The following is a 14729-nucleotide window of genomic DNA, read 5'->3' on the forward strand; positions in this document are numbered from 1 at the left end:
CACTGTCAGAAATCGAAGAAATGTTTCGAACTCCTCCGCAGATACGTGTAGACTGCCAGACTCCAGCTATCGACGCATAAATCCTGTTATGTACACACTGCCAACAAATCAGCCAGAAAGTTGGTCTGAGACGGCGGCTTTCAACCCGAAATTGGCCAATTGCTAATTTTTTTATACTCAAGTGCTGCGGGTTCTTGGCCTTGAAGTTCATCATTGCGGTTCTCGCGTCAAATCGGTTAAAAATGTCGGCAAAGCATCCGCTGAAACAGTTCACCTGATTCGCAAAATTATGCCAAGGAGTGCTCGCACTGTTGTAGCTTTGTGGCCCATGCCGTCCGGCAGCCGGAAATCATATACCAAGCCCAATTCCTACGACTTACTGCTCAATAGTGGGACAGACCGAAATGATAAATATAAGCACCATGAGAGCAATTACAGCTCTCACTTGTCTAACAACTGTTCCAACGCTGCAAAAGCACGTACAAATGAGCCAAGTTCACGGCATAAATGCGGCGCAAAGCATCGAAGTGTGGGAAGATATCTGGTGAGCGGAAAGATGTAAAAACCTCTTGAAAAAGGCGGGTCACGTATACCGTTCACCTGCGGCTGTAGTTATATCGGTCAAACGGGGTGCTCTATTAACAAACGCTTTGGAGAGCCCAAAAATGATTTAACTAACAAAAGAAAATACGTCTAATGTAGTACTGAACTGTAGTGGCAGCGGATGTAAGTCTCATTTTGAAACAGCTGTGCTCGATCGGAATGACGATCAGGACACGCTTGAAATATCTGAGGCCTTCTATATTAAAAAAATATATATATGGAGATTGGTGCGTAAGTCAACCTCCGGTGACTTCGCATGAAAAGGAATTTCCTCTTTTGAACCTACGTACCCATTAATTTGCTATCTTTCTAACCGTAAACTTTTTGGCCATACATGTCTTCTCAAAATGTTGCTGCTAGTTCTTAGACCTGCCGACACCGCCACCACAATTGTACCTTATACTGAGCGCGATAGTACTCTGCTCCTGCTGCTGGTCCCTTTCATTTAGCTTGGTCTTGCCCTAAGGCAAAGCCAGTCCGTGAATATGCACTCAGGGATATAAAGAACTGCCCAAATTAATGACTATGAGCGATGGCTCATGAACAATGCATTTCACAAGGCATTGTTGCAGCATATGCGTGAAATATGGGACTCCATGCTTATTTATTATTTAATTTCCACGTTATGACATGTGGCAATCCACGCAAAACAAAACAGTTTTCGTGTGCTGTGGTCATCTTCGCATGGTGAAATTCGCTGTTAACCAAGCGTAATCATCCGGATTCAATGAGAGGCTTAGCGAGGTAGACTTGGGCTACCAGGCTTGTAGCTACTCCCTTAAATCCTGATGAGCATATGTGCAAAACACCTAGTTTATACCCCACTTGACCCTCCCAAATCAAAACTTTTGCTGCCCCTCCTCCTTTAACGCACGTAGGTCACAGCTGCTCACTAGAACATTGGAACGCCAATGCCATTACGAGTGGCACGATGCCAAAGCCACTAGAAGGCCCAACGGCAAACAGGCTTCAAGAACTTTTACTGAATGACTGCATCCTGGGAAAGCCGTGCGGATGACGTGTTATTACAGCCGCGCTGTCTATTTGCAGGTTATGATGGAGTCGCTGGGCTGAAGGGAGATCCTGGACCACCGGGCCAAGGCCTACCAGGTCTTCAGGGCCCACCAGGACCAAAAGGAGCTGATGGCTTCCCGGGAGTGCCTGGAACACCAGGAGCGAGGGGTGCCGACGGATCACCTGGTTTCCCCGGCGTTAAGGGAGACAGGGTAAGGGCCTTGCGGACATCTCAAACATCCACACCGCATACTCTGTCAATGATGACTATCGCTCGGAGCCTTCGTTAGCAGCAAATGTACCCTGACACGAAGCACCCTGACATAATAGCAGTGCCACTATTTGTATTTGACTCTATGATATGTGACTCTATCAACAGTTCCTAATTCAGTTATTACTGAAGTCGAAGTTCTTGTTATTGTACGGAAGGGTCCATACGCTCGTAGCAGGCAATTTACGCTTTATGGCAATTATAAACGTGGTAAAAAGGCATGATTAATAGCGACTATAATGTACATAATTTATTTTTTTTTCTCGGCCAGTTTTCTACTGTAGTTCCTCAACTTCGGTAACGCAAGCGTTTAAATTTCACTGCGGGAGCTCAGGCTGCAACCTGCATACTTGTTTCTTTCAATGCTGTAACCGTAAATTCACAAGTGACATCAATACATCGCTTCAAGTTCATTTCGATTGCACCTAGCAGCGTTACGGATACTCATATAGGTTTTGTAAACGCGGTATAAACCGATGAATTCCCTCTTGATCTTGGTACGCAGTATGCAGATGCAGGTCGCACGCAGAACCTCAGAATACGAGCATCGTACATGTACCCTTAGTTTGTAGCTGCATGCTTAATTTCGGTGCAAATTCATCCACTCAGTGCCTACTGTGTTAAGACAACTTCTTGTTACGCGCGCTTTACTACTTGGCTGCCACGCCATCCAATCAGCCGAAGCAGTGAAGCTCGTATCAAGTGTTCAGCGCTGTAGTCATGGTGTGCAGCGCGCTAACTCTCGCCTGACACACGCAGGGCTTCCCCGGCCTCCCAGGCCCGCCGGGTCAACCAGGACGCGACGGCGTACCAGGTATAATAGGACCAAAGGGATTGGATGGCGCGCCTGGCTTGCCCGGAAACAAGGGCGACCGCGGCCAAGATGGCTTTCCGGGAGTTCCGGGTCCCGTCGGACCTGTCGGACCTACCGGATCACCCGGTTTCCCCGGCCTGGACGGAGGGCCAGGCCAAAAGGGAGACCGTGGATACCCTGGCCTGCCCGGTACGGTGGCGCGCTTAGGCGAAGTTAGTCAAATAGGCTCGGTAAATTAATAAGCCAAGAAAAGCTGAACATCACCTTGCCCACTCACGAGAGCCACAATGTGACGTCGCGCTTGTATCCTGTCCGCATGCGCGAAAGGCACAAAGGGCACTGCAAAGCTAAGAGTCGCTTGATTCAATAGACGTCTCATGGCCGTTCAGTTAAAGGAATGCATGCGCACGGCCGTCTCTCGTTTGGCCTGAACTGGAGTTACTGTAGTATCATATGCTCCCTGTATGAGTGGTCATGTAAAACTCTATAGTCGAAACATTTGCAAAGCTTCGGTCGTTTGATCCTGCGTATTGATGAATTGACATCAGTCGCTCCATTCATCTTTATTATGAACATCGAAATCAAGGGGCAAAGAAGCACTTGGCTTTCCAATGAGAGCTTTACGTACCTTGAATATTAGACATGGCAATGCCAATAATGGTATCGTGGGCAAACAGACGATCTACTAGCGCTTCATTCCGGAGAGTACGAAGGGCAAAGGTTGTCTTCAGCCGTAAACCACTCTTTCATTTGTACTTTACTCTGTGATAATATTAGAATGAGGAGTGCTGTTAGTTTTGTCACCAGTGGCACCCACACACCGCTAGTTCTGTCCCGATCCTGCAGTGTCGTCGCTCACGCCCGTGAATGTGCTTTAAGAACAAGTTCAAGTTTGTGTGCAGAGAAGCGAATAGGGTAGCTGCATATCTCCGTCTCTTCTGTAGCTGCCACCCTCTATATTTTATTACCATTTCTTGGTTTAAATAGATCAATCTCTGCACAGTTATCGCAAACAAAACTTAAACTTTATAGGTGGAAACTATTGAAGACTATATGCAGACTCACAGTGCAATTGTTCCCTCACAAGTGAATCGGTGTTCCCTGCAGGTGAAAAGGGAGAAAAGGGTCTCAAGGGAGACGAAGGCGTTCCCGGATTCCCGGGACTTCCTGGCGAAAAAGGAAACCGAGGATACGATGGAGTTCCTGGACTCCCAGGTTAGAATATGCCGGTTATTTATGTTACATTGTGCATATTCATTTTTGTGATTAATAGAAACTACGTATGCGACTGTGCTTATAGTCATGTGGGCTGTATAGTTGCCCCCCCCCCCACAAGAGTGTGTGAACAACTCACACTTCTTCAGATGAACAAATAATACTGCATAAACAAGCCAGCACAGTTAGCGCGCTTGGCTGCGTTCGAATAAAGTAAAAATGATGCCTCAAAAAGCGCAGTTAATGGCAGAACCATTGACTAGCACGAGTCATAGACACTTGGTTTGTTGTTTTGTATATGTTATTTATTTTGTTGACATAGTATAAAGGAGGGAACAATAACCTCAATGTGTGCAACATCAGATGAGGAAATCGCGTACTACAACTGTTTTACCCATTTTCTGCAAAATGACGCGTGCTCTTTCGCAGGTGACAAGGGAGACAGAGGGACGCCCGGACTGCCAGGTCTCTCAGGTCTTGACGGAGAGCGAGGGTTCCCAGGTGCGCTTGCTGTTTTCGGTTGATCGGTCTTCTCTTACCGGCAACTTTTCTGCTCGCAAAAGAACTTGCGTTTCTATTCGACATCTTACAATCCCTGTTTTCTCCAGGGGCCCCCGGACCTCAGGGCCTTCCTGGTCTTCCAGGCCAAGGCGGAGTAGGTGCCAAGGGTGAAAAGGGCGACGTCGGCCGACCCGGCCTGGACGGTTTTCCTGGACTTCCTGGTTTAAAGGGTGGGTTAGCTCGGGCTAGTGCTTCGAGAATGCTCTCAAACCGTTTTTGACGCTACTCCAAGCCGGCGTACCTAGCCACGCTTGTCTGCTGCTGGCTGATCTATCTGTGCGTGGTTCCTAAACAGGTGACGCAGGTTTCCCCGGGCTGCCCGGCCAGAGGGGACCCCCAGGCGAGTCTCCCACTGAAGGTATACCGGGACAGAAGGGCGAGCGCGGCTACCCCGGTCCGCCAGGTCTGCCTGGTCAGAACGGCTTGCCGGGCCCGAAGGGTCAGGACGGTTTCCCAGGCCTGGATGGTGAAAAGGGAGATGCCGGCTTCCCAGGCCTCCCAGGACCCCCGGGACCACCGGGGCCGCCAGGATTTAATGGTACGCCACGTAATGGGGGCCAATTCACACAATACCTACCACTTCGCGTCGCTCCTGTAGTTACGTTTAGGGTACTTTCTTCAAGTTCAAGTTATTGCGCTGTTCGAGCAACATTGTAAGGAGCTTTAAATCCAGATTTTTTATATGCCGAAGTAATACTTTTTTACAAGCAACATCGCGACCTGCTGGCGAGAGTGACATTCTCGGCTCCTTGACCCAGTGCACAAGGGAGCACAAACTCCTGCGATGCTTCCCACTGATATTCCTGGTACGCTGCCATTTTTTCATTTCTGCAGGCGAAGATGGATTCCCTGGCGAGCCGGGAGTTAAGGGCGACAAGGGCGACGCTGGTTTCCCAGGTCTTCCAGGCTTGGTAGGCCTCAAAGGAGAACCTGGTCTTCCTGGATTCGCTGGTTTGGACGGATCTCCCGGTACGGTTCTATTCGGTATTTTATTAACCTCCTCGTTAAAATTACAATAAAATTCGTGCGCATCATAGCGCTTAAATTCACGCATAAATAACGCAGTGACAATTTTTGTCTAAATATCTGTGAATAGTTTTCTTCTTACCTGCATACCTTTCCAAATTTTGTGACGAAGGGTGACGAAGATGTCAAGCGTGTGTAAGCCATGAAGCCATGTGTTGTTTGCAGGGCTTCCTGGTCCCCAGGGAGAAAAAGGAGAACCAGGCCCTGCCAACTTAGTGAAGGGAGAAAAGGGTGAACGTGGAGAGACGGGTGCCCAAGGCCTGCCAGGACCTAAGGGCAACCCAGGAGCCCCTGGCTTCCCAGGTTCGTACGTCGACGACTGTTGCCAGCTTTTAGTGACAACCTTTACGCTTGTCCGTTCATACTTGAAAACGGCTACTTAACTAAGGTCCGCATCCGTGGATGCGAACTGAATTGTTTTTGTTGCGCGTTACCGAGCGTCTAAGCGGTTTCTAATCCGCTGATTACACCATATATTTAATCGCATTGACTTTTATCCAACGTGTCGTCTTGTGCGGCATTTAATTTCTGATATACGACATACGCTGCCTTGACTGCAATTATATAATTGATTCTGGTACTATCCGCGATTCCATAAACAAGTCGAACTTACCGAGCTGCAAAAATAAAGATTGACAGTAGATGTGGCCAAGCCATTAATGCACGCAAGGCGCGTCACAACAGCTGCTTAAACATCAAAGCAGCTGCGCAGAACGGCTGTCTGGACGACTCTTACCTAAGTAGATATTTTGAACTAGGCTGGACCATTACCTTCCCACTCGGACTCAGCTATTACAAACTGCACGCGACCAGCACATGTGTTTAATGTAGAAAATACCGACTTTGTCTGGGACGACATTGAGTCCAAGACATACAATTGGAAATGCGTTTATATATGGGCTTCAATTGTTCACTGCTTACTGTTCGCCCTGTGGTTCAAACAGCTTAGCGTAGTAGACTGTGAAGCATGAATCGTTGGCCTCCGGCGCAGGGCTGAAGGGTGAGGCTGGCCGACCAGGTCCACAGGGTCCTCCGGGACCAGTGGGTCCTGTAGGACCAAAGGGAGAACGCGGTCTTCAAGGTACCGCGGGTCTACCGGGTCTCCCGGGAGCACAGGGCCAACCAGGCAATCCGGGTCCGCCAGGACTGCCCGGCGGCGACTACCTCATGGGAATCCTGTTGGTCCGCCACAGCCAGTCGGCGACAGTGCCGACCTGCTTCAACGGCATGACCAAGCTCTGGGACGGTTACTCGCTCCTCTACATCGAAGGCAACGAAAAGTCCCACAACCAGGATCTCGGTCAGTAGTCTCCACATCAATCTTGGTTGTCCGCACACAGCCAGAAACCGTAGCAGCGATAGCTTAACGCCATGATCGCTATAGTTTCGCCAAGATCCAATAGGTTTAATCCACAATTTCAATCGAAGGCGATAATGTTTCCGCAGCATTGGATGCAACAAAATGTATTCATGGAGAACTGCCTCCATAAAGATGTGAATGCCTGTACACGGTGGTGACCGAAGAATTCACTACGACCTTCGGCTACAAAGCTTCTCGAACTCTGTGTATCCGCGCTCCAAACGATAGTTCGCAAGAGCCGTGAGGTCACTGAAAGGAGCGAACGTAATTCGTTGGTGCATCTACACAAATTCTCTGACTTGAGCAATGGTGTAATAGTCACTGTGTTCTTAGGTTGTCGCCGACTATAGTTTGCCTCGTTTTGTGACGTCAGACCAAGCCCTTTCTTCAAAGAGCCTTCACAATGCTTCACTATTTCTATCCGCCCCTTTTACAGGTTATGCCGGCTCCTGCCTCAGGAGATTTAGCACCATGCCTTTCCTGTTTTGCGACTTCAACAGCGTGTGCAATTACGCCAGCCGCAACGACAAGTCCTACTGGCTTTCGACGAACGCACCGATACCAATGATGCCCGTTGGCGAAGACACCATCAGACAGTACATCAGTCGATGCGTGGTCTGTGAAGCCCCAGCCAACGTCATAGCAGTCCACAGCCAGTCCATGTCAATACCCGAGTGCCCATCTGGAGGGTGGAACCAGTTGTGGATCGGTTACAGTTTTGCCATGGTGAGTATTTAATGGTTTACCGCACAACATTTTTAACCACCCTGTGAACTAGTAACTTACGCCGGGTTCCAACGATAATACCTATATGACACACAGCGCAACCATGCAGTGGCTACAGCGCTCAGTCTGTATTGTAGCAACTTCGTATTACTTTCTGCTCCATAGATAAACTCAAGGTCAGCAGGTAGTAAACAGAGCAAATGCGGTGCAAGAAAGAGCGCCAGGACAACGTGCTGTCAGTTCTTGTCTTGTTTTCTTCTAGGCTCGATGGTAGCACGAAAACTGCCTAGCGGCGAACTACTAGACAAAGTTGCGCACTTACGCACATATACCAGTACGCGCGTTGTCCTGTCATTCTTGCTGTGACCCAGCTTTGCATTGTTCACCCACACGTTGTTATGCGCCAACAGACCCAAACGCATACCATCACCTAGGTCAACGTGTTGCACTACACGCTACTAACGCGATGAAAGTATGAACGCGACAAGCCTCGCTACCCGCCGCGATAGCCCAGCGGCTATGGCGTTGCGCCGCAGATTCGAGATCGCGGGTCCGATGCCGGCGGCCGCATTTCGATGGAAGAGAAATGCAAAAACTCTCGCGTACTTTGATTTAGGTGCGCGTTAAAAAAACGCCAGATGTTAAATATTAATCTGGAGCCCCCCAACCACGGCGTGCCTCAGTATCGTATCGTACTTGTGAAACGTGAAACCCCAGAATATAATTTTCAACGAGCCTCGCTGCTCTTTTTGGGCCTCCCCATTAGACCTCTCTCTGATTTTACTGTGAGGGCTGTCGGTGGTCCAGCTATATGTGACATCAGAGTTCAAGCGTGCATTTTATCGTTTATATGAGGCGTTGGCAGCAACCACGGCGGTGAAAGCCTCCATGCAAGAGTTGCATGAAGGCTCCCTACCCTGGGCTGACAGCGAAATCGGCGATCTGGTCTTAACAATGCATAATAGGTTTTGTCTGACGACGAGAAAATGCGAGAACCTCCTCCAGTTTGCAAACAAAAAGCGGTATTACGGCGCGAGCGCCGTCTTTTGCACTCCGACGCTGTGTGTTTAGCTCGCTTCGCTGACACCCCTCCAGTCCATTGCATCAAGAATCCCTTGCTAACGGAATCTCTTCAGTTGGAATCGAACCTTCATCACTTCAGGTTGCTCGGGATTTTGATGCATAGTATCATGAAAAGCAAAAAATAAACACCGCACACTCACTGTTCAACTGGCACCCTATTTTGCCGCCATTCCGATAGGCTACACATTAATACAGCTGTATATGTTGGCATTGATAAGCCGGTGAGAGGAATGTACGACATACCTCAACCAGACCGACCTCTCTACCCTTCTTATCAACAACCTCGCCCTCTTCCCGCTAGCAGCACTATAGAGCCGTGGTATCTTTGTGACGGCACAGTGCGAGACAGTTCTATGAGCGTTTTATGTTTATAATGCGGAACACGTCTGAAACGCAGCACACGGCAGCCGGAGCCGAGGGAGGCGGTCAGTCGCTGTCCAGTCCCGGTTCGTGCCTCGAGGACTTCAGGGCCACGCCGTTCATTGAGTGCAACGGCGCGCGCGGCACGTGCCACTACTTCGCCAATAAGCTCAGCTTCTGGCTGTCCACCATCGAGCAGGACTTCCAGTTCGAACGGCCCGTCAGCGAAACGCTCAAGGCTGGCAAGCTTCGCAACCGTGTTAGTCGCTGTGCTGTATGCATCAAAGACTCCAACATCGGCTTCTAGGCGCACAGATGGCGAGTAAAAGAACGACGGACAGTGCCCAGCAGGAGAGCTAAGGACCCACCCGATGTAGCGGGCGGAATGATGTCCCGAAGCACGATGTGGGTTCTTTCTTTCTTTTTTTTTCTGCACTTGATTAGAAAAAATTTTTATTGTTGTTGTTGTTACTGTTTTCTACTTCTTTTTTGTTTTTCCTTTCATCAGCACAGGTGGAACCCAGCTTGTCTTCTTGCCGTTTTGTTGCAGGATAGTAAAGGGCGCATTTGTACATGTTTTCATCATAGCTCTTGAACTTAAACGGTGCTTCGTTTGTTTTCTTCTAGACTCGATGCTAGCATGCAAAGCTGCCTAGCAGCGAACTGCCAAGTCAATATCGCACACATACACACAAACATTTACCGATACGCGAAAACACCTACCAAGTGACTGCTCTTTTAAATGGACAATCAGAAAAGCTTACTGTGCGATTCATGCTGGTGCTGTCTACAAGTTGGACAGTCGCAATGGTGCCGTACAAGGTAGCAGTGGAGAACTGGTCACTCTATTTAATATTCTTCCTTTTGGCTTAGCGTTTTTCTTTTTTCCTTGTTACGTTGTTACAACCAGCGAGCGCATCGAGGGCTCAGAAATGGACATACATCGTCACTACACACATCTGCACCACTATTGCTTATGCAAAGTACGCCAAAGCAGTTCTCTCTTTTTCCTTTCAATAATATGTGCTGCATTTTCTCCTGTAACACTGCCATTTTTATATTATCAGACCAATTTTGTTGGCTGTGCAACCTCACTGTGTGACGTCAAATGTGTTGTTTACTTGAGCAGCGCAGTCTAGAATTGTTTTTCTTAGAGCATCATGTTTGAGGCTTCGGGGGTCGGGGAACACTGCCATTGAACTTAAACTAGTCGCTCTGTGTAAAAAATTATGTTGCATAAAATAAAACAATGCTAAGCATTTTTATGTTCCTAACCGTGGTGTTTCTTTGTGTACTGCTGCGGTGGTGTTCCTGCTGCTCGAGAATAAGGCGCACTCTACTCACGCATGGCACACGCGTGGGCAACGAGTAGTTCTATAGCACTTCAGCATTTATCGCACATCAATTGTCGTACACCCTTGTTCAAGTCAGTTCGCTGAAAGAAACTTCTTCGGGAACAAAACACGAGAACAGACAGTCAAGCAAAGTGCGGATATGCCTTACGTGGTTATCCGTGACAAGTTGCAGATTGCTATAGTGGAGAAAGAGATTCAAACGAACCAGTTGCAAACACAGTTGGGCTTTTAAATGCTGCTTCCCCCCCCCCCAATATACAGAACAATAAAAGAAGAAAGAAAAAAAACAGTGATCTTGCACAAGCAGGGAATTGAACACCGGTAACCTGTGCAACGAGCCCAAGATGACCACAGGTGACAGTGGCCTCCGCGCCAAGCAGACAGGGTGAGCCTGGTGCTGTCACGTGCATCTAAAGCAGACGCAAAGCTCACGATGTATTGCGATGGTAATTATACGGACACTCGAGGCACGTTCGCGCTGTCGTCGTGCTGTCACGGTATCCACAATGCAGGCGCGGCCTGAGCGTGGGGGGTTAGAAGGCCACCAGAGAAGCGCAATGACTGTGACTGCAAATATGTCACACGTGTGCTTATACCTCCGTTTGTCTGCTGCCTTCCCCACAACCTTTCTCGAGTAGGTGAAGTTTGTCTTTGGAGGCTTCGGGCTGGGGTGGCCCTGAAACTTGCTGTCACCCGCGCCTGGGTATCTGCAAGTGACAATCCTACAGCGTGTCCGAAAAGCCCGGCACCGATGTATACGCCACCTGTTGTGGCTGTGCCCTGGTACTAAGAATATTCGGCGCAAGATGATCAGGAAGGCCACACTAAAGCCGAATGTGCCAGATGACTTTACCAGTTGGATAACGTGCGCCAATTAGCAGCTGCAGTACCTGCACCAAACAGGGCTGTGTGCATTCATTGGATGTCTTTTGTTAATTCTTGTCCATATTCCTTTTGGCAAATCCACGAATTAAAAAAAAAAAGAAGAAAGGAGATGCCTTATCCCGCTCCGCTCAATCAGCTCTGCAGCGGAGCCAGGGCGGCGTTCTGCCTTCCGCTCCTGGCATGAACGCTGTGGGGACAAACGATAGCGTTCCTGCTGAGCAGCGGTGTGCCACGGCCGCAGTAGAACGCGAGCTGTGTGCAGGCCACAGCGTGGTGCATACATTGGTCTCGGTGGAACGGACAGTAAGTACACTGCTAGTTACAAGCACTGACAGTTTTCTTTCGGTCTCCTCTGGCTTGCACACTGGTGGTGGTGCTCCTCATCATGACACCCTTGCGACGTGTCCCTAATAAATCCCAGTGCGCTGCTTCTGCTGCGCAGCAGCAGTGGCGTCGCGTGCCGTGTAGAGCCAACGTGCCCCCCCCCCCCCCCCCACACTCCTTCGCTCTTAGAACACCATCTGATGAGTTTCAGCGCACTGCTAAACCTTGCTATCGCTTTCAATGCCTTCGCCCTTCCTACGACAGCGGCCAATTTTTATTGTTCCTAATAGAGTGTGTTTATCAAAGCTTGGGCTTTGGCTGTCGGCACGCCCGACACGACGCAGTTATAATATTCAGTGAAACCTATGCTATAGCCTTAGTCAGTGCAGCCGGTTTGCGTACGTGGCTTCTTCAAGTAGTTCAATTTACAGGTCTCGTACGTTCGCGAAGACAGTGATGACAGTGACTAAATAAGTCCAATAATTCAGCGTAGCATAACGTAGCATATATATATATATATATATATATATATATATATATATATATATATATATATATATATATATATATATATGCAATTTTCACATTCGATTTAGTTACCATCTTAATTAAATTGGTCAACACAGATGCAGGCTTAACTGCTCTTAGTTTACAACAGACATTCTGCTTCGATTGCACACTTCGCTTTTCGAGGCCGTTTTGGAAATGCTTGAAAAATGATAATTTACAAAGAAAATGTGTTTCACTCCACCCTTTCTGTTTGGACGAGGGGGACGAGGGTGGAAAAATGGGACAAATTACACGTACCCTCAAATACGCTGAAAGGGCAACATTAAACACAAACAAGGACCTCAGTATTTTGTTTCCCTTCCCACTTGTGGCTCGGCAGCTTTGGCACGATGTCTGCTTGGCGCTGCACGAAGCAACAAGAAGGACGTCCATGTTCCTGCTCTTCCTTTTATGACCTTCAGAACTATATCCGTGCCACCAGTGCTATTGACATTGTAGGTAAAAAAGACGACGGATGCTTTCTTGCAAAATGGTATCAGCGCAATCAAACAGAAAGCAGTGTCTTTTTTTCACCTTCCTGGGAGGCCACTGAAATTCAATTACTGGTAGGCCCTGCCACTCAGTGACAAGGAGGGTTGTAACTTGGTTTACATAGACGTCAAGAAAATTCACTCGCCGCTCAGTGTGATAGCTGTCTCTTGAACGTCCACTTTTATTGCGATAGTAGTTACATAGACACTCCAGACGCACTTGTGCCGTCACCGTCGCCGTGAGGTTCCCTATAAAACCCAGGGGCGATAAAATCGTCGCCGCGCGCCGTATGCTGTATGCGCGAGTGAAAACGTGCGAGGTTGAGCCGGCGATCGCGGCTCTGTCTCAAGCACGCAAGCAAGGAAAGCGGGGAGGAAGCGTGCCGTATGCTGTCGCGCGCAAAGCACCGGGGGAGGGGAAGGAGGGCGGCGCGTTCTACTCCGGGAAGCCCGGGCGGCCGCCGCGTGCCTGCCCGGGCCGCGTATTTCCAGTTGCTAGTAGGTACAGCGGGGTGTGGCACTTGCGGAGACGACGGACGATTGCCCGAATGCGCGAGTAAGAGCGGGTGCGAGAGAGGAAGTCTGGGGACGTTTGCTCCTTGAATATACGGCTCTGCCTAGGCACTACGGAGAAGTTTCTTAGCGCGTGTTGTATGCACTTGTCCCTAGGCGTGCCGGCACAAGTCGCGGGACGCGGTAGTGCTGAACTTAGCATCGCAAGTTCGCGGCTGGACGCAATTATATTTATTCAATCGTGTGTTTTTACTAATGAAAACAATGTGTCATTATTTTGCATTATTGGCGATGCCTCCAGGACACCAAAGCGGCAACGGGAACATCAAAGCTAGAACCCGGACCGGTCCGTGTTGGGGCTCGCAGAGGCCTGCGCGTGCCAGGGGAGTATAAGATCGTCTGTCCGCTATTGCGGACGGCCAATTTTTTATGCGAACGCCTCGCACGCTTCGGCCTCCGCGGCCCCAACCCAAGGGCCGTCCTTCTTCCAGCTTTGATCCCCCGCAACCGCTTGGGTGCCCTGGAGATCCTGCGGCGCCTGCTTTAATATAACCTCAGGTGCTAACCTGAGGCCTCCGTTTGCCGGTTACATGTGCCCTCCTGGAGCAATGCTTGTAAAAAATGCAATATATCGGCGCGACTAAAAAAGCGACCCGCGACTTACACAACACCAGTCGGAACCTTGCCCCTTCAGAAACAGCGATCACCAAATGGGGCGTCCGTGCCCACTGCCTCACCGCGGGGGCAGCCAGCGGCGGAGCGTAAACAAACTGGACCGGCATGCCTAGGGGATGGACGCATACAACACGCGTTAAGAAACCTCCTCCGTTGTGCCTAGGCAGACTCACATATTCAGGGAGCAAGGGCCCCCCAGATTTTCTCTCTCGCACCCACGCTTACTCGCGTCTGCGCAGAAATGTCGAGCGCTGTGAAAAGCGCCACGCCCCGCTGTACCTACTAGCAATGGTAAAAACGCGCCCGGGCCGCTGTATGTTGAAAGCTATCGGCGATGGGGACAGCGTCCGCCACGCCCTGTGTTTTCGCGCCTTAGTTTGTGTTGATACGAGACGCAGCACGAAGGTCAATTCGCTCGCTGCTGCTGCCGCGCTTCCTCACTCCAGCGTTTTGACTGCGATTTTCCGCTCTTAATTATCAAGTGAGATGTGTTCATGTTTGCTTTTGCGCACGTGACACCATGCTTGTTAATTTAGTTAGTACACCTATGTTTACAAGTTTAAACGGCTGATAAAACTACTATCCTTACTTCGAGTAGCTAGGTGCCCACTAATTTGCTATCAGAATCGATGCTTCGCCTTTCGGGCGAAACTGCGATTTTCTTTTTCTGGGTCATGAATCCCGGGCAGTTCGTTTATGCCGCGTTATACATGATTACATGTTGTAATAATGTCTTCTCAAGCATTTGAGAGAAACTTATAATTAAGGAACAATAAATAGTCAACAACAAACCGTAATTAAAGCTGCGAGAAAAATTTGAAAAAAAGTACACAGCGTGGTTAGGGAGTTGGGAGACAACGTTCCACTGTTCCCTGCATCGCGCTGTCTGGACGAGGAGACAGGA

General features: G+C 49.2%; 1 protein-coding gene across 1 annotated transcript in view; it reads left to right on the top strand.

The window, feature by feature from the left end:
- Positions 1-10307, top strand: part of Col4a1 (Collagen type IV alpha 1) — a 65750-nt gene extending 55443 nt beyond the window's left edge. Inside the window, exons 28-38 of the mRNA XM_065437187.1 lie at positions 1654-1829; positions 2648-2891; positions 3810-3917; positions 4347-4418; positions 4526-4648; positions 4774-5016; positions 5313-5447; positions 5670-5807; positions 6496-6804; positions 7301-7590; positions 9071-10307. Of these exons, the coding sequence (XP_065293259.1) occupies positions 1654-1829; positions 2648-2891; positions 3810-3917; positions 4347-4418; positions 4526-4648; positions 4774-5016; positions 5313-5447; positions 5670-5807; positions 6496-6804; positions 7301-7590; positions 9071-9340 (2108 nt within the window). The 3' untranslated portion in view covers positions 9341-10307. The remainder of the gene's footprint in view (positions 1-1653; positions 1830-2647; positions 2892-3809; positions 3918-4346; positions 4419-4525; positions 4649-4773; positions 5017-5312; positions 5448-5669; positions 5808-6495; positions 6805-7300; positions 7591-9070) is intronic.
- Positions 10308-14729: the final 4422 nt, after the last annotated feature.

The sequence above is a fragment of the Dermacentor albipictus genome, chromosome 1 (assembly GCF_038994185.2).
Source record: "Dermacentor albipictus isolate Rhodes 1998 colony chromosome 1, USDA_Dalb.pri_finalv2, whole genome shotgun sequence".
Classification (NCBI taxonomy): domain Eukaryota; kingdom Metazoa; phylum Arthropoda; class Arachnida; order Ixodida; family Ixodidae; genus Dermacentor; species Dermacentor albipictus.